Source organism: Mangifera indica, chromosome 13 (assembly GCF_011075055.1).
Source record: "Mangifera indica cultivar Alphonso chromosome 13, CATAS_Mindica_2.1, whole genome shotgun sequence".
NCBI lineage: Eukaryota > Viridiplantae > Streptophyta > Magnoliopsida > Sapindales > Anacardiaceae > Mangifera > Mangifera indica.
Window position 1 is genome coordinate 8369816 of NC_058149.1, and position 26920 is coordinate 8396735.

Consider the following 26920-nt stretch of genomic DNA (forward strand, 5'->3'; position numbering starts at 1 on the left):
AAAATGGAATGGAAAATCTATCACTTAGACATTAAATCAGCATTCCTAAATAGGGTTCTAAATGAAGACATCTTTGTTGAACAACCTAATGGCTTTAAAATACCAGGTCAGGAAGGAAAAGTATACAAATTGCATAAGACCCTTTATGGCCTTAAGCAAGCCCCCAAGGCTTGGTATTGCAAAATTCATTCTTATTTACTGGATCAAGGATTTGAGTGTAACTTGAATGAATCCACCTTATATGTGATGAAAAAATGGAATGACTTGGTATTAGTTGTTTCCTTGTATGTTGATGACCTCCTAGTGACAGGAGGAGACTCAAGTTCAATAGCCAAATTTACCGAATGCATGAAAAGGGAGTTTGACATGACTGACCTGGGTAAAATGAAATATTTTTTAGGTATGGAAATAGATCAAAAAATAAATGATATTTTTATTTCACAAAAAAAAAATATGTGCATGATCTTCTTAAAAGGTTTCACATGAAGCATTGTAAACCTGTCTCTACTTCTCTGGTGGTGAATGAAAAATTTAAAGAAGTTGAATTAGATTTGAAAACTGAAGTTGCAGTATATAGAAGCCTAATTGGTTCCTTGTTGTACCTGTGCTCTACCAAGCCAGATATCCTGTTCCCCATATCTTTTCTGTCAATGTTCATGCAATCACCTGAAAAAAATCATATGTGTGCTACCAAAAGAATTCTTAGATACATAAAGGGAACTGAAAATTTTGGCCTCTAGTATTCAAAACAAGAAAGTAGTAATCTGTTGGGATACTCAGACAGTGACTGGGCTGGAAGCTTGGAGGACTTTAAGAGTACTTTAGGCTATTGTTTCTCTTTTGGAAGTGTTGTGTTTTGCTGGAATTCAAAGAAACAAGATGTCATTGCTCAATCTTCTGCTAAGGCAGAATATGTAGCAGCTTGTAGTGCAGCAAACCAGGCCAAATGATTGATAAAATTAATTACTGATTTAAATCAAAATCAGCAAGGAAGTGTCACCATATATGTAGACAGCAAGGTAGCCATTGCTATCATAAAAAATTCAATTTTTCACGGAAGAACAAAGCACATCAATGTCAAATATCATGCAATCCGAGAGGCTGTGAGACTTGGAGAAATAACTTTGATGCATTGCGGCTCTAAAGAACAATTAGCCGATATCATGACTAAAGCACTTCCTAAAGCTCAATTTGAGCTACTTAGAATGAGACTTGGACTTGTGTCAAACAGTTCAAAGAATGAGTGTTAGCAAATTGAGTTTATTTGTATTTTTTTGTTAAATAATCCAACTCAATTGTGGTAGTTGAAAATTAGTTGTGTTTTGTTTAAAATATATGGTGATCTTGTTTTTAAAGATATTTTGGAAGCTTTTTACTGTGTCAAGTATGGCTGACATTTATTAAAACATGGTGTAAAAGCTTGTACCATATAATATATATATATATATCCTTCATCATTGCATGAGGGTTATCATCAGTTTCTTTCATGCTTTGTGTTCTTCTGAAAAAACATGTTCTTCTGAATTTGAATTCTATCTTCTGGTTTAGCATCACAACAGTCTCGACGATTTTCAATAATCTTTATTTCCCGTCATTCTCTTGTAGCCACTTCTTCTCTTTCAAACATCCCTTCTTCTTCCATGGTCAAAAGAGTTGTTGCCTCATGTGTCGAGGGAGAGTATGAGGGTGAAGACTCTTATCCCATGGGCGTCTTACCCTTGTCATTACCTTTCTTTCTAATAATGGTGTCATGGCGTTCCCAGAGTTATCCGTTAAGCAACTCTACATTAGTCTCCAACTTTCCCGTCCTATTGTTCACATCCTGGTTCATGCCTAACAACTGCTTACTAACTTCTTCCATCTTTCCTTTCATCTCCAACATCTCTTTTTCCACGATTTCCACCCTTGCCTTCATTCTTGTCATACTTTGATGCCTCGTATTACTAACTTGAAGTCGTTGAGCCTATTGTTTTTTATCTCAAGTTGAAGTTTTTGGAGTTGTCGTTAAGGTGAACAAAGTTTGCTGAAGATACTAGAAAATGTGATAACTATATTATTTGTATTTTGATTGTAAATGAACAGAAAATCACACTCAAATATAAGAAATATTATTTATATTAATTTGAAGTTTGTGAAATACAATAACGGTTCTTATTGGAATTGGATTACTTGCTAACAAGGCTAAAACATAAACATCAACTGGATTTGATTAAAACACTCAAAATAAACTCAAGTTCCAACAGTTCGAGAGGCTAGTTTCTCCTAGTCCTCACTCCTGTGTATTTTGTTCTTTGCTCACCTTTTTCTCTTTCTTACCTATTTCATCGTTTCTTCCATAATCGACTCCTTTCTCTTGAGCTGCCACCTCAGCAATTAGGATCTTAGTAGCCCCTCATTTGATGGCCTGAATTCTGCTCCATCATGGTTGCCTGCATTGTCTGTTGGTTGTCTCTCTTCTGAGTGCTTGCCACTTTTTTAATGCTGAATGCTCACCACTTGTAGATTCTACAGCCTTGCCACTTGTTTCCCCAGCACCCAATGCCTTCTTCCCTTTCTTCCTAACATAAACCCTTGTCCTAACAAAATATGCCTTTAAGTGATGATGTAACTATCCAAGAATGTTGCATGAGAGCTAATGACAAGAGTGCATCAAAGAGTATCTGTGTGTGATTAACAAAAGCAATAAAACAATGAAAGGAGGAGTTTTTTAAGTGGTATAGTTGCTTGAGCAAAATCAACGTCCATTGTAGTGTTATTACTCCTTTTTTGCATGAAATCCCCTAGTACTAACCACTTCTTTGCACTTCCACAAGAAAAGAGGTAGAAATGCAACAAAGAAGATGGCAGCTTCAAGAGATATCAGAATGATAGGATCATATCAACAGCTCTGAGGAATATGGCAATGATACGATCATCCTGGAAAATCAGACACTAGATTGGAATGATTGATTTTTCTTATTGTAAGTACAGAAGATTCGACACAACTCAAAATTTGGGCAGAAAACCCTAAAAGTTTTAGGTAATTTATTCACAATGAGAAACTGTAATTTCCCTAGCTGGTTATCTGTGACACAATGAGTAACAACTTGCAAAATGGGAGCAACATTAGCAAGAGTGCAATTGTCGATGAATTTAAAATTTAACCTTGTTGTGATGACAGTTATTTCCTGTAGTAAGCCTCGTGCAGATGGATCAGTACTCACCGTTCTCATACAAGACAAAGAAGTTGAAGGTCTCCTCTTCCAAAAAGATGATCAATGGTCAAAATTCTGATCATTCCTGATGATCTAGTTGTCAATATTGGGGATCAGGCAGAGGTAACCATTCTCATTCTCTCAAACTAACTTCACCAAAGGTAGATCAAAACGTGATTTGTTTCAATACAATCGTTGCATGATGAACGCAGATAATGAGCAATGCAATTTTCAACAGCCCTGTGCACATAGAGGAAGAGAAAAATTTTCTGTAGTCTGAATTCGATAGTGAGACTGAACCAGTGAATGGATTATATGATGAGAAAAGGCCAAGAATGCACAAGAAGGCCAAAGATTAGAGTGCTACCATTGTTCTTCAATACTACCAGTGAGGTAGGAGGCCTGTTGAAGCTGCAATAATTTTCTTAGTATTCTTATCTTCTTGTTGATGAGCAAGTTCATCTCCGAGCCAAAATTATTCTGCATATTGGACTGTACTTGTTAATTTGAAAGCAAACCGCATGCACTGTATCTATTGAGGGGGGAAAGAAAAACACCCTTGTTATATATATATATTTGGTATTATAAGAGAATAACACATCTGATTTCCGGGACAAAATATCAGTTTTCCCTTTTGTATGCTTCAAAGTTCTAAATATTTGTTCAATCAACTGGAGATCAAGAAACAAGACATTGGAAAAACTACAAAACTGGCGACATTTTGACTAACTGTTTCTGAGATTTAACAAAGCATAAAAAAACGAATTGGGGTTCTTCCTTCATCAAACTTTTAACTGAATTTGTTTCATGATAGTTATTGATCCTTAATAAAGACATACAACAGATATTAATTTTACCCATACATTATACATGCCAATGAAATCTTATACCTCAAGTTTCTATCACTAGCTATGAAAACTAAAATTATGAGAACAGCAAATGTTTAGCTCAGAAATCTTAGGCAACAAATGTCTACCATGAAGGCTTAAATGGATTGAACCTCACTACTTTGTCACACTACAAATGCTGTGAATGGACAGAGTAAGTTACATTGGGTCGTAAAGGTAGTAAGGCAGAACAGTCGCAGACGACAGTTCTTGTCATGGAAATAAGTTTTTGTAGTTTTCAACAGCTGATCACATCATAATGTCAACTCATAATCCAAGCAAAATCAGAAATTTGTTGGCATTAAGAAGAATAGCCTCTGCCCGTGGACTTCACAAGTCTTTGAAAATCTTTCAACAAAAATGGGAACTTTCGCATAAATATGAGATAACCATTATCATTAAATACTACACGCTAACCAGTAGCATTGCAAAATAATAATTAAGACAAGAGAACAGTCACAAAGCCCGTATAATACTGATATATTATTAAGTAATGAAATAATTTTTCCCTGAAATTTATTAATGGACTTTTTTATTTTCTGATACAAGCTGCCCAAATTTTTAACGCTGACGTGCCTAGCTAATTAGATGTTTTCTAACATAAAACAGAGAAGGAATGACCGAAAAAAATATGCTCAAATACAAGAAAAAATAAACATCAAAGGAAGCTCTGATTGCTACTAGAATAAGAAATACAACAAACACCTAACTTATTGATTGTCAGAAGCAAAACAACTGAAACTCCTCAGAAGCAGAAAAGGAGAAAAATCAGATGTTTCTCCCACGTAGTAAACTGAACAAAGCTTCTAAATATACCAAGTACCATTTGTCATTTTGTACAAATACCTTGTAAGAAATCAGACCATTGTGCCTTTTCTCAAACAATTTGAAGCCACTCTCTTCTCCAGCCTTCATCTTTTCTTTGGAAAATATTCAACTTGAATCAAATCCCTTCAAAACGAAACTGTATCCACTGCTGATTGTGCCTCAATTACCATCCTTGAGCATCTCAGAAGTTAGTGCAGTGCATGGATTAGCAAACTTGCAGTAGCGTCCTTTTCACCGTGGGTCCATTCAAAGTGAACTTACCGAGTTAGTACAATACTAAGAAACTCATAGGGAAATAATACAAAATAATTAGCAAACGATTAATACCAGAGTGTTAATGAGTATAACAGAAAAAAGACCAGTAAGACATTATTGAACCCATATGCAACTACACATCCCCATAAGAGACCAAGCTACATGATAGAAAAGTCCAGATAGACCCAAGTAGATAGCACCCAGCAGCTCAGCTTACCCAGCAAACAATTAACTAACCAAGCTCAAATACAGAATAAAACAAGACGAAATCACAACCAAAAACAACAATTTTAGTACTAGTTAAAAGACTCCGAGATGTTATTAATAATGAAGGTATGCTTGAAGTAAAATAAATTTCACCAAGTTGATTTATGTGCATAAGAAAGTTACATCTAACAAAGTTCCATCCATACAACAAACATACCATGAAAATTAATAAATAAGTGGAGTGCTTGATTAATTAAAACAAATACAAATACTGCTTACCAGCTTAATCATTTTGTGCATTAACAGTCTCCAAGGAACATTCATCTGCAGTACCATTTTGAGAAAGCTTAGGCGCAGTCGGCTTCTCCCTCATATCAGGTAACGTCTCCGCATTCTCAAAAAGTTGCTTCCGAAGAACCCTATGCACTCTACCAAGAAGCTGCTTCTTCAATGATTCAAAAGACAAATCCAACCTCTCTAGCTGCTCCATTGCATTTACATTGTACATGAACAAACCATAATAAAGATCGAAGCTATCCCCAGCTGTATTCTCCACCAATTTCAACAAAGTCTCATAGCCTTTAGTGTTGATTGGTGTAGACTCTAACCCCAACTTCTCCAAAATCCTTCCAACTGTGTGTGTGATGAATTGCGATCCTGCCGCATGCCAATCATGTTCTGTACAAGACATCTCCACCATTCGGCATCCTTCTTGTACAAATATATCAAGAAATGCATCACATCTTGATACTCTTGCTTCATCAATTCCAACCCTGACCCTATCAAAAACAAATGCAAGACCATTCCACCCATTCTTTCCACTCTCAGGACCAAACATAGGATGTGTGCAAAGAATATCAAAATATGATGGCAAATATTTTAAAAACAAATTCCTTGGGAATTCTTTTACAGAGAGTACATCAACAAACAGAGTACTTCTCTTCAATCTCTGAAGTGGCAGTGACCTTAGAACTTTTTCTGTTGACAGAATTGATGTACAAAAAAGAATTACTTCTGGATGCTCTTCACAAAGATCATCTGCATCAGAGAAGTAAGAAACTCCCATTCCTCGAGCCACATCAGAGTAATCTGTTCGAGAGTAGGCCAGAACTGTGTGACCCTGACGTATCATTGCTTTAGCAAGGAACTGACCGAAGTTTCCAAAGCCAACAATAGCTATCTTTAGCTTTGTGCAGTCATTTGTACCGTCAAGAGTCTGTGTTTTGTATCCATGTGATTGAAGAGCTCCTTCTGACCTTCAGAAGCCAAAGGAAGGTAATACATATATCAGTCAGAAAAAAGCATTATCTAAATTAAACTCTTCAACCCAGATCAACTCCATGTTTGTTAGTCTTGTTAATCTGTAATGCATGCAAAAATTACCCCTCAAATGAAACTAAGGTCAGTGAAAATATACAATTCAGCTTATCTTTAACATGCTAGAGTGCATTAAAAACTCCAACTCACCTCCTGTCTTTCTAACAAGTTAATCCATGATCTTGCCTAGTGTTCGGGTATGAATACTTAAAACATATACCGCAAATCTTACCAATATCAGAAACCAGGAATCCCAGTATACATGAAAATATCTTACACATAATTAAAAAAATGTATAAATTTATTAAAGCTAAATTTAGAATCATTCAAGAATCAAACCAACAAGAAAACAACAAAATCAAAATAATAAAACTATCTTACCTCACATGAGCTTTATCAACTCCCAATGCTTTCCCATTTCCCGAACTCTCTTGCAAAATCTCAAGCTTTCTCTTTCCATTATCAAACAATTGCTTCCTCACAACATCATGCAAACTGCCAAACAACTGCTTCTTCAACGCTTCAAATCCCAAATCAAGCCGCTCCAAATTCTCAAGCGCACTTTTGTTATACATAAACAAACCATAGTACAAATCAAAACTATCCTCAAACGTATTCTCCACCAAATCCAACAATGCCTCATAACCCTTCGTATTAATCGGCGTAGACTCCAATTCCAACATCCCCAACACTCGCCCCACTGTATGGGTCATAAACTGTGACCCAGCTGCAAAAAGATCATGCTCTGAACAACTCATCTCCACCATTACACACCCTTCTCTCGCGAACACATCTAAAAACTTGTCACAGCGTGACACCCTCGACTCTTCCTCTCCAATCCTCACCTTATCGTACACAAAGTTGAGACCTTTCCAGCTTCTTTTAGCACTTTGAGGACCAAACATGGGATGAGTACAGAGTATGTCAAAATCAGGAGGCAAAACATCGAGTAAAAGATTCTTAGGAAACTCTTTGACGGAAAGAACGTCCACAAACAATGTGTTTCGCTTTAAACGTTGCAGTGGTAAGGAATAAAGAACTTGTTCCGTGGAAATTATCGAAGTGCAGAGTAAAATAACTTCTGGGTGTTCTTCACAGAGGTCATGTGGATCCTGAAAGAAAAAGACTCCGAGTTTCTTGGCAGTGTTAGAATGGTTGGATCGGGAATGGGCGAGGACGGTGTGGCCTTGAGAGACGAGGGTTTTGGCGAGGAATTGACCGAAGTTGCCGAAGCCAATGATGGCGATTTTGAGACAGTAATCAGAGGAGGGTAATTGTGTGGGGTTAGTGGGTTCATGCTGGGGAGTGGCGGCGGCGGAGAGGGAGAGGGAGAAGGATTGAAAGCGGAGGGGTGTAGAGAGTGAGGTGGCGGGGTGTAAAGATAGGGATCGGAGCGGCGGAAGCGAAAAGAGAGAATGAAGAAAGGGTTTGGAAAGGCAGTTGTGGTGGTGGGGGTATAAAGAAATCATTGTGGTGGGTGAAGAATCGAGATTGTTTGTAGTAGAATCGAGATTGTTTGGTATTTATATTTTTACAAGGTTGAAAGGGACAATTAATTAATTATTTTCTTTTTCCTAAAAACTAAATCACACTCATACGCATGTGATTTCTGACCAAAACTAGAGAGAGTTTATTAATTAATTCTTAAAAGGACAAACGTGGAATCTCGAAAATATATTCTCGGATTTTAAAAATTTAAATACCCACTCATAATTTTTATTAAAATTTTTAATCATTATTATATTATTAAACTTTAAAATTATTAAAATTTATATTATTTTTTTAATTTAAAAAACTAATAATTTTCTCTCATAATTAAAATTTAAAATTTTTTTATCTCATTTGTAGGTTTTATCTCCAGTAGTTTAAAAAATCTAGTTATTGTTTTTCTCTGATAAAGATCGTTCGATAATTTTTTTTGATGAAAAACAACTTTTTATTATCCAGATCAAAAAAACGTGACAAGATAACACTTTGTAGCTAGAGTTATCTATATTTTATAAACAAATATTTTTTTAATTAATAGATACAAATTAATTAACTTAAATTAGTAATAATGTAACAATCAAATCTGTCCATTGCTCTATATATAAAAGATTTTTGTAAAAGTTTTCAATCTATTATTATTTAAAAGTGTAACATCCCTTATGGTTTATAAACAATTTTATTTTCATGGATTTGAATTGAGCTAATTAAAGTGATTGGTCTCACGTAGATCTGACAGTTTGTATTATCAAATTATATTCGTATTGTGTGAATTCAAATGTTTTATTAAAGATTTTCAGTCTTAGCCAAATCCAAAATAAAATCTTATTGAAATTTTTCAACCTTAACTTAACATTAACTATATTCGAATTAATATAATACAATCCAAAAATAAGTTAAAATTGTTTAATATTTCCACTTGTGTGAGTGTTTTTAGCATTTTAATTTTTTTTATTAAATTATCTTCAATCTATAATTAACAATACAAATAACATAATATTTTGTCTTGCTTACAAATGATCTAAAAAATTGACATATTGACACTTTTAAATACACTAGTAATCTTAGTAACACGGTTTCAATCGCACTACCAAAAAAATAAAATAAATTTTTTAAAAAGAGTAAATAATTTTTTTTCACCCAAAGTTTGGTCTAGAAACATGTCTTTACCTTAATTGGGATAAATAACATTCTCTCACTCAAAATCAAATTTTGTTCAAATAAAAAAACTAATAACATAAGGGTTAAATAGTAATTTTACCATCCATTAATTTAAAAAAAAAAATTTGTATAACACCCAAACGTCTTAAACATGACAATTTAACTGTTAAAAGGGTTTAAAAACTTACAAAATAATTTTTGAAATCTTTTCAAGCCATCATATATTTTAAAACCATTATATAATCTCAATAATTATAATATGACATTTAAACTTATAATTTGTTGTATTCTGTTTAATTTTTTGGGAGTATAATTATCATTTTAAACTATAAATATTTTAAAATATTTTTAAAGATTTGTACCAGTTCAAATGTATCGGATTACTTGTGTGTCAATCTTTACCCGAATCAAATTTGTCTGAACTAAATTTTGTATCAAAAAATCTCAACCCTAATTCATTTTTTTTATTATATTATGTCAAGTTAACCAGTCATATTAAAACTTGCTAACTCTAGTCTCACGTGCACAAATACTAAACCAACAAGCCGTGAATTCTTTCTTGCATATAAAAAATTATGGAGTTTTTATTGGTATAATGTTACACCATTAATTTCATTTTTAATTTCTACTCCTATCAGTTTATAAGAAAACCTTGGTTGTTAATTAAGGCTCAAGCTATTTCTCAGCAGGTTCCTTTTTTAATAAGCTATTAAAATATATGCCTCAGGACTTATTGCCACACAAAGATTAGTGTTTTCTTAAGTTTATACTTATTAATTTTATAAAACTCAAACACTCATCTATATATTAATTTTTAAAATTGTTGGAGACTAAACTCTCACATCTAATAAATACAACATAAGTGAGTAATATATAAGCGTAAAAGATCAAACTTTAACATAAGTCAATTAGTTTTGTATAATATAAGTTTCGATCTTCACACTTATAAAGTACATAAATATTTCAATATGATATAAGAGTACAAGCCAAACAACAAGTCCAATAACTTAAAGTATTTATGGATATAAGTGATAACACATCAGTTCAAATGACGAGTCTAATAGTCTATGATGGTTGCACTTAAGGGAAGGTGTTGAAGACTAAAATCTCATGTCTAATAAATACAATATAAAATATTTCGATATGATTTCAGAGTACAAGTCAAATAGCGAGTCTAACAACTTAAAGTGTTTATGAATACAAGTGACAACACATCAGTTCAAATGACGAGTCTAGTCTAACAGTTTATAGTGGTTACACTTAATAAAGGGTATTGAAGATTAAAATCTCATATCTAATAAATAAAATATAAGTGAGTGATATACAAGTATAATAGATTTGACTTTAACACAAGCCGATTGGTTTTATGTAATATGAGTTTCAATCTTCACACTTATAGACCCAATATATTCCGACAAAGGTAAATGCTAGAGGTAAAATCGTTATTTAGTAAAATTATTTTTAAAAAACTAAAAATTTGATCACATTTTGATTTGAAAAATCACAATTTCCCCCTAGGGTTTCGATAGCAACTCTCTAGTGATGATCTCTTCTCTAGCCATCGGCGTTTTCTCTCCCTCCTAGCGTCTCTCTTCATCTCAATCTCTCCCCATCCTAGTCATAGTCTCCCTATTGTCTTTGTCTTGAACGAAAATAATTTGTCGTCTTGTCTTTCAGATGAAGATGACGAGACAAAGACAACCAAGAGAGATCGAGGGGAAAAGAGAAAACACTGATGGTCAAAGAAGAGATCATTATTGGAGAGTTGTTATCGAAACCTTAGGGGGAAAATAGTGATTTTTTCAACTTCAGTGAGGTTGGAAGGAAATTATTAGTTTTTAAAAATAAAGAAGGAAATGTGATTAAATTTTTAAATTTTTAAATATTTTTATTAATAACAATTTTATCTATAACACTAACCTTAAAAATTAATAGATTGATAGATATTTAAGATTTTCAAAATTAATAAATAGAAACTTGAGAAAATATTAAATCTTTGGGTGGGAATAGGTTCTTTGGCCTAAAATATATTTCGAATGTACTATATTGTTTTTCTATTTATTAACTTTCCTTAGAATTATTTCTTAGTATAGAAGTAAGACTCACGTATAAACCAATACACAAAATATACACAAAGATATTTTATTCAATTCTTTTCATGGTATCAGATTTTATATCATTTTGCCCCTTAATAGTGTTAATATAGCTATTTTCACCCTTAAAACTAGGGTTTTAATAATTTTCTATTACAGCAACCACTATCACTTTTAAGAACTTCCAATTTCAGCCAAAACAAAGGAGGATTATCTTCCCAATCAGTTTTTTTTTAGTTTGTTTGCAACATCCTCTTCACGTATGCCTTCATGGGTTGATATCACTAATTCTCTTTTTCCGATATTGTTATCCTCTTTTTCTGGTCACTGTTTACTCCTTGACTGTTCTCTTTTATTTTTTTTTCCCCCGATTGTTCTCTCTTTTTCCGATCATATACAGGTGTCTTCCTGGTTTTTTCTTCACTGATGCTTTACTTTCAACCACCAACAGTCTTGCAATTTTTTTTCCGACAGCAAACCATCAAGTCTTTCAGTTCAATGGAGAAAACAGGCAGTTTACGATAAGTCCCAAAAATTGGAAAAAAAAAAAAGGTCATGTATCCGCATCAACACAAAACATGATAATCGAATCGTATATCATATTATGTATCAAAAACTTAATTTTTTGTATTATATATTGAGTATCATGTCGTATGAGATAGTTTTTAAAAAATAAAATAATAAAAAAATATAATTAACACATCATTATTTTAAAAAATATTACAAACACTCTTAAATATTTAAAGTTTCTCCTATACTCCACTATTATATAATCATTTTTTCAAGAAAGTATATCGATCTATATTGATAATATATATCGTATCATATGATATGTTTATTATATCATATTAATTTGATATATCTTTTATATATATTGTTATCTATTTGTATCGTATCGTAAGATTCTGAGAGTTACGAAACAAAACCCATCAAGCTCTGAATCCAAAGCCTGAAAGACTTGCAAACAAATATGGTTAAAAGGGCTAGAACAAAAATTTGCGTTCAGTTTACAAGTTTCACGCAAAGAGAATCACAGAAGCAAAGGAAATTAGTGAAGGTGGAAAATAAACTGTTGTTCCTACTGAAAATACTTAACATCGCAGTTCCAACTCTTCATTAGGACCATTTTTATCATCGATGTCAACCCCTTGATCTGAAAATTTTCTTGGCCGGTTCAACCTTAAGAGATACAATTCCAAGGGTCAACATAAACCACAAACTAATATACAATGAAAGGAGACTACAAAGAAAAATATCTGACAGAAACAAGGGGTAGGCTATCTCCGGCTGTTTGTCACGCTTTCTAGTTCCACAGCTTGAAGAGCAGGCCACCGTGTGTGGCAAAGAATGGAGCAAAAACAAGTGATTCAACAGCCATTAGCTTGATTAAGATGTTAAGAGACGGTCCAGATGTGTCCTTCAAAGGATCTCCAATTGTGTCTCCGATAACGGCTGCCTTGTGTGGGTCTGATCCTTTAGGACCAAGAGTTTTAGCATGCTCTGAAGCACCAGCCTGTCATCACACAATATAATTTTTAGCATAAGCCTAAATGCAAAATGAGACTTTGAAGCACCAATCACAGAAGCATTCATAAAAGTACAGTCATATTTACACCTCAATGTATTTCTTTGCATTATCCCAAGCACCACCCGTGTTGGATGCAGAGATAGCAATCTGTAGAGGTATTAACAGAGAATTAAAGACATAAATAGAGTAAAAAAAGCACAAACAATTCTTGTCAACTAATATAGAGTCTATCTTGTTACTAGTTTAGCATTTACCTGAACACCTGAAACAAGAGAACCAGCAAGGACACCAGAAAGAGTTTCAACACCAAAGAAGATCCCAACAATGAGGGGTGTGAGCATGACAAGGGCACCAGGTGGGATCATCGCTTTGATGGATGCATCAGTGGAAATCTTAACACAGGTGGCATAATCGGGTTTGGTAGTGCCCTCCATGAGACCAGGGATGGTATTGAATTGCCTGCGCACTTCCTCAACCATTTTTAGAGCTGCACTTCCCACACTCTTCATTGTCATGGCAGAGAACCAGTAAGGAAGCATAGCACCAACAAGCAAACCAATGAACACTTTTGGAGTCAAAACATCAACTGTTGAAATAGATGCACGGCTCACAAAGGCACCAAAGAGCGCTAGAGACACAAGAGCTGCAGAACCAATAGCAAACCCCTGGACACAAACATAAAAACATCTCTTAAATCACTGGGATAAAGATCTATTATTTGTCAATACAACAATTCCGTGTTAAGGGCTGTGTGTACATGTGTTTTAGTTTTTCTTTTTGGACTTGAACTTGAATATATGATCTAGTGTTCATTGCTGCAACAATTTCTTGTTACTAGCCACAGATCTATAGAAAAGTTCACTTTACAGATTCCTTTGGGCTTTACAGGGAAAAGAAATCATGTCTGTCAAGGAAAAACTTGAATAGAAAACACAAGGGATCTTTTTTTTAAATTCTAAAGCCTATGTTGAATAAAAAGAAAAGGCAGAGAATATTAAATTATACTCATATTTAAGATCAGTAATCAAAAGAATATCCTTGAACGGAGGCAAATCTAGTTTGTTTCAATTGGAAAATTGTCCCAACTTTCAATATGGTAAGCTTGGGGGAAAACAAACTGATAAGAAAAATAAATATCACACAACATTAATTTATACCCATTTTGAGATCAGTAATCCAGACAATTTTCTAGGAGGCAGGTATATCTAGTTTGGTTCAATTAATAAAATCATTCCGTTTTTTAATATGGTAAGTTATGGGAAAACAACTGCCATATATCAAAATTCAATTGATAATATGCTTAAATAAAAGAAATTTTTAAACCTTCCCAATAGCAGCAGTGGTGTTTCCTGCAGCATCAAGAGCATCTGTTCTGTCTCGGATTCTGTGACTCATGCCTGCCATCTCAGCAATGCCTCCAGCGTTGTCACTGATAGGACCATATGCATCAATAGCCAATCCAGTAGCTATAGTGCTCAGCATTCCAAGGGCAGCAACAGCAATACCATACATCGCAGCAAAACTGAAGCTAACAAAAATGCTGATTGCAATAGCAAAGATAGGAATAATACAAGATTTGTAGCCCAATGCAAGGCCAAAAATAACATTAGTAGCAGCTCCAGTTCGGCAGGAATCGGCAACATCTTGCACAGGGCTGCAACATAGACCATAGTTAATGAATGGATATTAAGATATAATAATGAAGAAAATTAACTGTAATAAAAACATTTTACCTGTATGCATTGCTTGTATAGTACTCAGTTACAAATCCAATAACAAGCCCAGCCCAGAGACCAACAGCAACACACAAAAACAGTTGCCTGCAACAACAATTTTGCTTTACAATCACCAAATCAGAAGTTTGTTACATTCCTACCGATGACAGGTATATATCTCTCCATTCTCGACAGAGAGAACAAGCAAGGTAAAGTTACCAGTTTTTAACAACTTTCTGGGTTCCAAAATTGAAGATTGTGAAGGAAGAAGGAACAGCTATCCAACAAACAATTGCAATTCCAATAGTCATTAAAACAGTGGAGATGATGAGTTGCCTCTTCAAGGCCGGCTCAATTTCTTTTACAGTCCTGATCTCAAAGGCACTAGTGGTAGCAAATAAGGTGGTGAGTAAACAAACAATGATACCCACTGAGCTAACAATGAGAGGAAACAACATTGCTGTTAACTCATGATTGATTCCAAAGGAAGATATTGATGCAACCACTAGGGCAGCACAAGATGACTCTGCATATGAGCCAAAAAGATCGGATCCCATACCAGCTATGTCCCCAACATTATCACCAACATTGTCTGCAATCACCTGAAAAATACAAATATGAAATATAGATCAACGAAAGTCTAGGAAGAAAACCACCCCATCATATGACATAATATAATATCTTTAACATTGTATGACACAAAATAGTATTTTAAAAGAGTGGTGCTCCTTACAGCCGGATTTCTCGGATCATCCTCTGGAATGTTCCTCTCAACCTTGCCAACAAGATCAGCACCAACATCAGCAGCTTTAGTGTAGATACCTCCACCAACTCTACCAAAGAGAGCCATGGAAGAGCCTCCAAGGCCATAACCAGTTATAGCCTCAAAAAGACCAGCCCAGTCATCACCATAATATTGCTTGAATAGGTTAATGGCAATGAAAAGGACCAAAAGACCATTTGCAGCAAGGAGAAAACCCATAACAGCACCAGATCTAAATGCAGTGATAAAAGCCTTCCCAACTCCCTTCCTTGCCTCCAAGGTGGTTCTTGCATTTGCATAGGTAGCAATTTTCATCCCAAGGAAACCAGAAATCACTGAAGTTACAGCGCCTAGCAAGAAAGATATAGTGCTGAAGGCAGCAGTGGCAAGAGCAGGCTTACACATCTTGGATGAGTCATATGTGCAAGGCTGGCCCTTCATGCTAAAACCCTCAACGGAGCCCAGGAAAACAAAAATCAAGATTGCAAACACAACCATGAAAACACCAACATACTGATATTCAGTGAAAAGGAATGAAGTTGCCCCTGTAACATTAATACAACAGCAGGTTAGTAATTTGAAAGGTCTTTCAACTTGTACAAGATTATTTGTGTAAAGTGCAAGAAAGAAAATGATAAATGACATAATGCAACAAAAAAAAAAATCAATAACCCTCATTAGAATGATTATATCTGTACATAAAATTATTTCCATATGCATTGCATATTATATTGTGCTTCTACTAATTACATCACAACTGACACCAAAATAAATACAAACTTTTTTGAATTTCATGTATTATACTACATAACTCTTTCAATAATTTTTGCTGGTAACATTGGACTATTTTTATTTAGAATACAAACCATATATAAAAAAATATGTACTTATATGATATTGTAAAGTATATTATTCAACATGAATGTGAAATCTAAAGCAGAGTAATATGGGCACAAAGGAAAAAAACTGTAAAAATTAACCAAAATTAATAATTAGCAAGTAGAAGATGTTCTTGGTCTAAAATGAAATAGAAATTGGATTTATTTAATTTGTAAATTCAATAATTTGATCTAAAAATTTCTTTCATGCAACTCACGTCTTGCAAACTCCAAGTTCTTCAAGGCAATCTATGTTGCACATGTGGCCTCGGAACAAATTGTTCATGTAATGGGTAAATATATATCACCATTCTTGAAAAGCAGGATCTTGAAATGGTCCTTGTTATATCATTCATTTTTCTGCTTTTGATGAAACTATCATAAAGTCTAGTCTTCGGTAACATCCTCACATCTAATTTTTTAATTTCAGACCAAAAGCAATGTTGAAGAAGTTAGTTAACAGAGAAAAAAGATCACTGGCGAGCAACAAAATAAAGGGCTTTGATCCATTAAGTTTTGAAATTTTCGATTATATCCCCTCAATAAAATAACATCAGTTACCAGATCCAGTATTATTACAATGAAGCCAAAAAACAACCATCACATTAAAAGATCAAACCAGACAATAATCAAAAGTTCCTTCTAGTATCATTATTCTACACACCAATGTGCCAGATTTCACATACCATAGTGGTCCAAACAAAATTTATATAATATAAGTACTAATTATCAACAATACCTTCAACTTTACATCAAATAATATCAATGTTGATTACAAAATATATTAATAAAACTTGTGGTCCCAGATTTCAGGATCAGCCACCAGAATGTTTTCAAAAACATTCACACAAAATTTATAATAATGATGAAGCCACCTTGCACATGCTCTAAATTACCAGTTCGCCTAAAAAATTATATCTACCGATCAAAATTAATAAAATATTAACATAGTTCATCTTCAAAGACTCGTTACTCTTCTTCTTGCGAACTTTGACACCAATTCAACTTAGAATTTTTTTTTTTTTCTAAATTATAGAAACCAAAAGATCTAGGGCTAATTCACGTAAAATTAGTTCAGTGTTAAAGTTTTAAACGTAAAAACAAAAACTTAAGGAAAACGGTGTACCTTCGGAAATGGCGCTTTGAATTTCGGCACATTTAAGGACGACGTTATGGCCATTAATGCCTTCTTCTTCTTCGATGAGATAGTCAGAGTAACCGTTTTTGTCAGCGGCTGCAGCTCCACTGTTAGCCGATGATCGTGAAGGAGACAACTGGACTTTTGAAACAAGCAACCACTGAAGCAAAGAGAAGCCGATTCCAACAACCGCACAAAGCGGAATCAGAATCTCGGCTCCGAGATCTGGCAGAATAGTGGCTCCCATTCACAGAATTTGGAAGTAAACTGAATGGATGAAGAGACGTAAGACAGTTATGTGAAGAAGGCAGTGCTGTTATATATAGACAAGCAGTAGCAGTAAGCTCATAACAATATTTATTTATAAAAAAAAAAAAAGAATTAAAATTTTTTATTTTTATGGTAATCTAAAATTAGTCAAAAGTAAAACTTAGAAAATAGTCATCTGCCAAATTAAGTTTTACTCTTATCCGTTTCAGTTATTTACCTTAATCTTCATAACCTTGAATTAAGTTTTTATAGTAAATACAATTTAAATCTACAAACTTTATTTTATATATATATATATATATATATCTTTTCGAGAAATTAAAAATATTACATATATGTGTTAATATTTATAAATAATACTATAATTTTTAGTATATAACTTAACACTCCCTAGGTCCCGTTGTATGGAATAAGAAGTTTATAAACTATTTAATTAGTCAAATATTTTTATCTTTAACTGATATATGATATACAGACAAAATATAGATAAACTTAATATTTTTTTTATACTTTATTAATATAAAATTTGTCTAAAATATCACATATAATTAGATATATATATTATTATATAATTAAATAATTTTAAATTAAAAACAAATTGATATTATTGATGAATGTGGTAAATAATAATTTGTAATATATTTTAGTATTAAATAAATAATGAGATGGATATATTAAATTTAATTATATATTAATCAAGTTTTATAAAGACCCTCAAATAATAACGGAGGTTTATGGTAAAAATGAAAGTTTAAGTGGAGGAAATAAATTAATATTATTTAAAATACTAATAAATGGTTAAATGGGCAAGGCTGTAAATTTGGAAACTTTTTTTAAAAAATAAAAAAGGGAAAAAGCAATAAAGAATAGAGAATATTGAAAGGGAAAATGTCCATACCATCTTTAATCAAAATAAAATAAAATAATGCTATAAAATTTCACTTTCCTAATTATTAATATGGCTAAATGTCTATATCCCATGTAAAGTTGGATGAATTGATGTTTCCATCTTCTAAGTTTGTAAAAGTTAATTTTTCACCCATCAATCAAAATCAACTGATAGTTCAAATAATTAAAAGGTATTTATATTATTTTTCAAATATTGACTTTATTTTATATCCCAAAATTTATAGTATTATAATAACACTCTTATCAAACTGAATGATTAATAATATTATAGAGGTGTAAACATTATTTTTAAAAACTTATTAGAAACAAATGAATATTTTTCGTATCTTATTTCGAAAATTATTATATTCATCTCATATATTTTAAAAATATAAATATAGTTTTAATAGTTGTAATGTGATATTTACATCTCTAATTGATTGCATTTTGTTCAATTTTTTAGGACTATAATTATCATTTTTTAAATTTTAAAAATTGAAAAACACCACAAACATTTTTCAAATATAAAAAAAACCTTTAAAATTTTATTAACACTCTTAATATTTTAAAAAGTTATAGTTAGCCTCCAAACACATGATTATGCATTATTGACACTTCTATCTATATTTTTATTATTTAAATTTTTTATTATTTCTAATTGAAATTAATATAAATAATAATACAAAAATTAGTTAATAGAATTTGAGAGTGTAGTGTTATTTAACTTGAGTGTTTTTTTTGTTTTTATAATAATTTTATAAATAATTTAACAAATTTTGTTAAAAAAATTAATAAAAGAATGGAAAATTGGTTTTTTAAATTTTAAAAGATAAAAAATTATTATTTCAACAAACTTTCAGTGGAAAATATCATTGGCCATATTCATAGTAGTTAGAAAAGGGGCTTATTTTGTCGACATAGTTACTATAACAAGGCATTGAAAATACACCTAACAAGGGGTGTTTTTTTATTTTTTAATATCGTAAATATTTTTTTGGGAGATTAATGTAATTTTATGAGGGGTACTTTAATGTATTTTAAGGAGATTAATGATATTTAAAAAAATAATTTTAAAGAAATATATAATTTTTTATTTTTTTGTAAGAAAAAACGCTATCCAAACAAGATCATTATTTTTAGAATCAAACAAACTACACTGGATAAGATAAATTTTAGATCTAATGATCGACCCCATAATAAGTTAATAGTTTGAAGATTTAAATTCATTTTTTTTTATGTATGAAATCTTATTTTTTATCACTCAAACTATCATTTGAGAATTATATCATAAGAGGAGTAAAACAGAACAGATGAAAATCTTTACAATGTTCGATACGTGAACAGGTGAAACAAAGCATTTTAGGCTGGAATAATAAAAGAGGTGGTGGAATATCACAATTCAAAATGAACATTTCCTGTGAATAAAACTTCAAACGTGTAATGAGATGGGATCCAACTAACACATTTTTTTTTTAAAAACACTTGTTGGGCATATCTTGCCAAACAAAATTCCTGATGTGGACAAAATCGTGGCCAATCCTGGCCGAATGAAAACGACGTCATTTGAGGAAATAACCCTTATCATCTGCTCACCCATGCGCTTCAATTTTTAATTGACGAGCTAATTATTCGGATGAGCCGTCAAAACGGCGTAACTTACACGCATTTTGTGGCCGAATATATCTCATTTCATCCTCATCTTGCTTTTCTTTCTTTTTGTTTTACGTGGAATTTCTTTCTTTTTTTAATATAAAGACGACAAATCCCTTTATTTTATTCCCTAACTTTTGAAATTATGTACCTAATGTTATTAGTTAATAATAAAATAAAGGCCAATGACCTCAAGGTTTTGTCTATTTACAATGTATACTTATAAATTTTAAAAAATTTAAAAATTTATTTATTCTTAAAAAAATTTAAAAATTTATTTATTCTTAAACTTTTATTAAAATTATTGTTAAATAAAATGTAAAATCATCATTTTAAAAATAATATTAAAAATTATATAATTTTATCTTATTTTTCTCAAGTTTTAAAAATTAATAACTTCACTCACACTTAAAGTTTTAAAAGTTAATATTTCACTTTAAGGGCTTATTTCCTTTCTCCAGCCACCACCATTCTAGCCAATCTTTTCCACCATCTTCCAAATCCGATCACTTTGGAGACAACGTTGGTGGCTAATGTGCAACGAATCAAAGAAGGAAGGTTGACGAATCTCGTGATTCTTTGATTTGTTATCGTTCCTTCTTTGATTCAGGCAACAGATCTTCTGTTGATAACCGAGCATCATCTAAGCCATCACAAATTGACTGGACGAAGATGAATTATCATCGTCTGATAAAAAAGATGAAGACAACGAATTATCTTTGTTCAATCAACAAGACGAAGACAACAAATCACCTTCATCTCTTTGTCAAACGAAGAGGAATTTTGTTTGACAAAACTGCTCTAGTGGAAAGGTTGGTGATGGGAGTAGAAGATGGTGGAAGACCAATTGACGACAGGGACAAATTTTGGTTGTTGTATAAAAAAGAAAAACTATGAGAAAAAGTGAATTTTTCAAAACTTTATATTAGGGGAAACTATTAGTTTTTCAAATCAATAAGGAAAAATAAGATATAATTTTATTTATTTTAATTATTTATTTTAATACTATTAATAAAGTGATGATTTTACCTTTAACCTTAATAAAAAATTCATAGATATGTGAACATAGACTAAACTTTTAATGAGTATTTGAATTTTTAAAATCTTGACGGTATGTTTTTATCTTTGCACCAAACCTTAGGGGGAAAATAATTCTTCGGCTTAAAATAAATAAAATTTTCAAATACAACACGTATATAATTTGATAGGTAAGTTTTTATTCAACACTTACTTGAGATTGCTTCTTCAACTACATTATAAAATATAAGAATAATGTTATGTGTACAATTTTTATATATAATTTTATACAAAATAAAAACGTGTCATTATATAACTGAACAATTAAAAATTAAAGATAAAATAATATCAAATCATATAATAATATATCGTCATTTTTTGCATAAAAATTATGTACATAATATTATAAAAGAATAATTGGTAATTATCTTTCAAAAATAATTAAGCTTGAAGCCTTTTGAAACGGGTAACCTACGAGCACATTGAATCAATGGGTATGTAGTGAGAAATTAAAATAATAAATATAAAAAATAGTAAAAAATTAATATTAGCCTATAACTTGTTGATTGATTCATACTTGCATGGTTGAATACAAGGATTAGAAATCATTATCTGTATAATTTGATTATTTTTTATCTAAACTTATTTTATTTATTCTTATATCGATTCAGTTCGCACATTACCTAATATGCTCATTTGACATGCCTAATTTCAAATAGATTTTATGATTTTTTTTCCTTTAAATATCATGATTTTATATTATTGTTTCTATATTTGACCTCATTGGGTTTTTTTTTTCTATTTTATATTATATTATTTTTTAAAATGGATTTGAAAACCGGTTTATGAAGTTTTTAATTAGATAATTTGTACAGTCAATTTTAGAAATGCTGATGATTAGGGTTAAATTTGAATTGAGTTTATTTGACTCTAAATTTGAGTTTAGTTTGAATAAGTCTGAAACGAATTAATCTCAAACAAACTTAAGTTTGAGTCTACAATTTCAAACTAGAGCTTGAACTATTTGTTAAATTTATAAACTAAAAATTTTGATACAAAATGATATTATTTTAATCAATATGTATCAAAATAATATCGTTTTAATAACAAGTTATTTGAAACTCAAATTTAAATTTGATTCGAATTTAACTATACTAATGGCCAAAAATCTTTGAAAATCAAACCCAAACAAAAAAGGAAATTTGACTTTTAGTGGGATAATTGATGGAATTTCACTTTCGGGAAGCATCATGCACCTAATCATGGGGTGCTGTGACCGTGAAATTCGGCCAAAAAAATCAGGACCGTCCACCCAAACTCGATGGTAGCCTGACAGCAAACAGAGAGCACAAAATTACAACGGTTGAAGGTTAATTAAGTCATTTAATATATAATTGTAAATACCTAAAAAGACCTGAACGAAAAGATCGAAGTCTCCAGTAATTGCGCACTTTAGAAAACGTATGAATTAAGCATCTACACCTTTGAACTGCGGCACTGGGCAGTTGAAGGCGATGGTGTGCTGGTAATGTTCGTGGCGGCAAAATTGAATTGTTCAGATAGCCAAATTTTCAAATTCCGATCAGTGAGGAGATGATGCCCATCATTGTAAATGGTCATGAGAAGGGTTAGCTCCGAATCGATTTAGCTTAGTCGTAAAAGCTGGTTTAGTTTAAATTGATTTAACTTGAATTTGTGCGGAGAGATTAGATTCGTTTTTTAAACCCAATTATACTTGAGTTAAGAGGTGTTTAACTTAAATTTATAACTCCAATAAGTGGTTTAAATTTGTAACTTAATTCAATTCGAATTCATAGCTTGAACTGGTGGTTTAAATTTATGATTTGATTTAATTTGAATTTATAACTTAAATCAATGAACTTATCTATTATTTAGATAAAACGATAACTTTGTATTAATGAGCTACAAACTTGAATTATGAATCTATGTCATGAATTCAAATAATCGATTCAAATTATGAATTTAAGTTGAACATAAACAAAATCATATTTTATTTGAATTAAATAATTTTTTATTTAAATCAAACTTAAATCAAAAGGTATTAAGATGCGAATCAGTTGGTATCCACCCCTAGCCATGAGCCTTCATGGTTGGAAGTGGACTAATGTGGTCGGTTAGATATAGATTTACCATTTTTTTAAATGAAAAAATTATATACACAAATAATATTATATCATCATCTGATTGAGTATTATTTTTTAAAAATTTTTAAAATTGCTTACTATTTTATATTTCTGAATTCTAATGTGTAATTGTTATGGAATGGTTTCACTGAATAATTTCCAAAACAGGATTTAAAATTCTCATTTATTAAAAAATTCTGTAATATATAGTTAGGATTTAAACAATAAATTATACAATTGTAAAAAAAATACAAATACAATATCATTGAATTAGTAATATTATGTGTATAAATAATATATATAATTATATATAAAAATAATAATATATTATTATATAATTAATAGTTTTAAAATAAAAATAAAACAATACTCGATCACAAGCCTTGGGTCTAGTAATAGATCCTATAATCATTAAACCAAATAAATTAAGAATTCAATCCTGATATATTATTAAAAGAGATTTGAATCTATACGAACTTATACTCTCTTATATATAGAATTTTTTTTTTTATCACTTAAACTATTTCTTCATATTACAATAATAGATTTATAAATAAATAAATGGAAATTTCGACTTACATATTCTCAAAAATCATGCCAGGAAGGTTCCTTTTAGAAAGTTTATATGTTGAAATCTTTTGGACCAATCTTACCATGCCTTTGATACCATTACACTTTTTCAAGATTGGCTTGGCTGATGAAACTTCCCTTGTTATCCCTTTTCTCTTTTTTTTTTTTTTTTTTTGAATTATTAATACAAAAAAAGGAATCGTCATCATTACTTACCAATCAAATGAGACCAAAGCCATCACCGCATCATTAAAAACAAAAAAAATTGGCCACGCAACTATTCCCACCCAAGTTTTACACTAATCTCAAAGTACACCTACAATAAGTTAAAAACTTAAACACTCGCCCATGAGTCAACTACTATTAAAATTTTTTTATTACAGATAAAGATAAAATTATTATTTTATTAATAATATTAAAAAAATATAATATTCATTATATTTTTTTCTTTAAGTTTTAAAAACTAATAATTTCATCCCTACTTAAAGTTTTCTAATTTTAAAAAGTAACTTTATCCCCCCAAACCTAGGGTTTTTTTTCTTCCCCCTGTTTAGCCACTTGTGATGACGTTCTCAACCTTCTCATCTTTTTGATACGATTTTTCAACATTCTTCGACACAATTTTGGAATAAATTCACACCCATTTGATGAATCGTCGAACAATTCGTCCTTCATCTGAATCGACTCAACCGAATCATCATTGGTCACTTTGAATCGTTCGCCGAAGAAAGCGTCATCCTTACCAACCGCTCTGAATTATTGTCCTTCTTGACAACGCTTCGTGATGAAACATCATCTTTCATCATCTAGACGACGTGCTTTTTTGGTTCAAACATCGTTCGTTCACCAGATTTTGGTTGGAAAGATTTTCAAAACTTAGAGGGAAAATTGTAATTTTTTAAAACTTAATCTTAAGAAAAAAATTGTTAGTTTTTCAAATTAAAAAGATAAAATGATATAGATTTTTATGGTTTAGTGGTAAAATAACAATTTTACCCTTCTCTCTAATTGAAAATTCTAACAGAAGTTAGTTCATGAGTGGATATTTAAATTTTTAAACTATCATGATGTTCTTTTGAGATTATACTAAAACTTGGGTGAACACAGTTGTTTGGCCATAATAATTAAATACTTAACCGAAGCCAACTGCATCATCACTATCCAATACCCATGAAACAACAAAATCAAATACTTTAACCAGAGGTTGAAAGAAACCCAAAATAAAAACCCACACCTGACATTCATTTATCACAAAAAAAAAAAAAAAACCAAAAATTTAATAGCATACAAACCCACAAATTTAGTCACAACAACTCCAGAAGATCAATCACAAAAATCCAAAAATCGTCAGCTTTAGAGATGGAGGGCAATTTCGTATAAGGCTTGTTGGTTGGATTGACAATGTAGAATTCAGGAAAAAGTACTAGCAAAGCCTCATGAAGACCATGCAACCAGTAAGCTCACTTTTCTTGGCTACATGGGGTTTGGATTGGCTTCTCCTTGTAATCCTTGCCTTTTTGAGATGTTAGGCCCTTGCCCTCGGCCTGATTTCGACTCACCCTGGCAATTTAGCAGGCCACTAGCTAGTTGCCTATTTCATTGTAAGTCTTGGATATTTTGGTAAGAGCCGAGCCTCTTCTGTCATATCCTTCACTAGGGTTTTCAAAACCAGTTTTGAAAAATAAATGAACTGACAATCGAACTGAAAAATTAGCTTTTCTATATTTTTGAACTGGTATCTGAATTAGTTTTTTAAATAATCTATTTTTTTAGTCGATCAGTTTGATTCAGTTACTGCATAATTTTGAACATCTCTGGCCTCTACAAACTAGACAAGAACCATTCGTTCTACATTAGACTTGTCCTCAAAGTGTTATTGTTTTGTTCAGGGGTGGAACCAAGATTTTCGCAAAAAAAGGGTGGGGTGGGGGGGGGGGGGGGGGGGGGGCCTCCACTACTCTGTCATTGTTTACTAATCAATGTATATTTTACCTAATAGTAACATTCAATCAAATATTAAATCTATACAAAAAAAATAAACTTGACAATTGCAATGCACAACAACACCAAACTAATATGATAGATATAAACTTATATATAAATCATCATATAAACTCACATAAATATATACAAAAAAATATAAACTTTATGTTTATCAAACTTGACAATTTGTTGTGAACAAAACATCACATGACCGATTCCACAACATTAAAGCAAAGTCTTGGCCACATAATTGAAATAAAACATATAAAGTCAACAATACAAGCATGATAAATTCAAGATATACTTGTCTATAACACAATTTTCCATTTTGTTAACGCTTGAAAACATTCAATAATATCTTCATTGTCAATTGTAGCAAAAACTTTCCTTTAATGTAAACCACCAAGCATTCATTCATCCAATCATCACCCATTCGATTTCGTAAATTAGTCTTTACAACTATTGCAAAAGCCACGGGCAAAACCAATACTAACTTAATAAGCAAAAAAACTTTATCATTATGTAACATCCTTCTTTAACTCAACCATTTTTTTAGCAAGGCTGACAATCTCTTCAACATGAGCGAAATTGGTATAGGTTCTAACATCTTCATAATAGTTTTCGAGTTGATCATTAAACAACCAAATATCATATTTAGGAAAATTAGAAGGATAGAACTTTGCAAATTCAAGTAATTTATCTTTGTTAAATGTAGCTAAAGGGTTACCTTGATCAACATATGTAATACACTTTAGTAACCTCACGTTTACTTCGTCAAAACGATTATTGAGTTCTTCTTGGATGTTATCTAAAACTATATACATCAATTTGACCTTAAAAATGATGTTGATTGATAATCGATGCAGTTCTTTGTTTTATCCTTCCAAAATTATCTTCCATGTTCATTTGTGATTCTCAATATTTTTTTTATTAAAAACAACAAAAAATG

At 31.6% G+C, this 26920-nt stretch overlaps 1 protein-coding gene across 1 annotated transcript; it reads right to left on the minus strand.

Annotated features, from left to right (window-relative positions):
- Nucleotides 1-4733: 4733 nt before the first annotated feature.
- Nucleotides 4734-17754, minus strand: LOC123194156 (pyrophosphate-energized vacuolar membrane proton pump-like). Its single transcript, XM_044607315.1, has 11 exons — nucleotides 17438-17754; nucleotides 15404-15978; nucleotides 14890-15272; nucleotides 14689-14775; nucleotides 14279-14609; nucleotides 13210-13620; nucleotides 13043-13102; nucleotides 12734-12940; nucleotides 7070-8211; nucleotides 5651-6627; nucleotides 4734-5136 (listed from the first exon to the last, which is right to left on the minus strand). Exons 1-10 carry the CDS (start codon nucleotides 17694-17696, stop codon nucleotides 5655-5657), a joined length of 4428 nt encoding a protein of 1475 aa, XP_044463250.1. The 5' UTR covers nucleotides 17697-17754; the 3' UTR covers nucleotides 4734-5136; nucleotides 5651-5654.
- Nucleotides 17755-26920: the final 9166 nt, after the last annotated feature.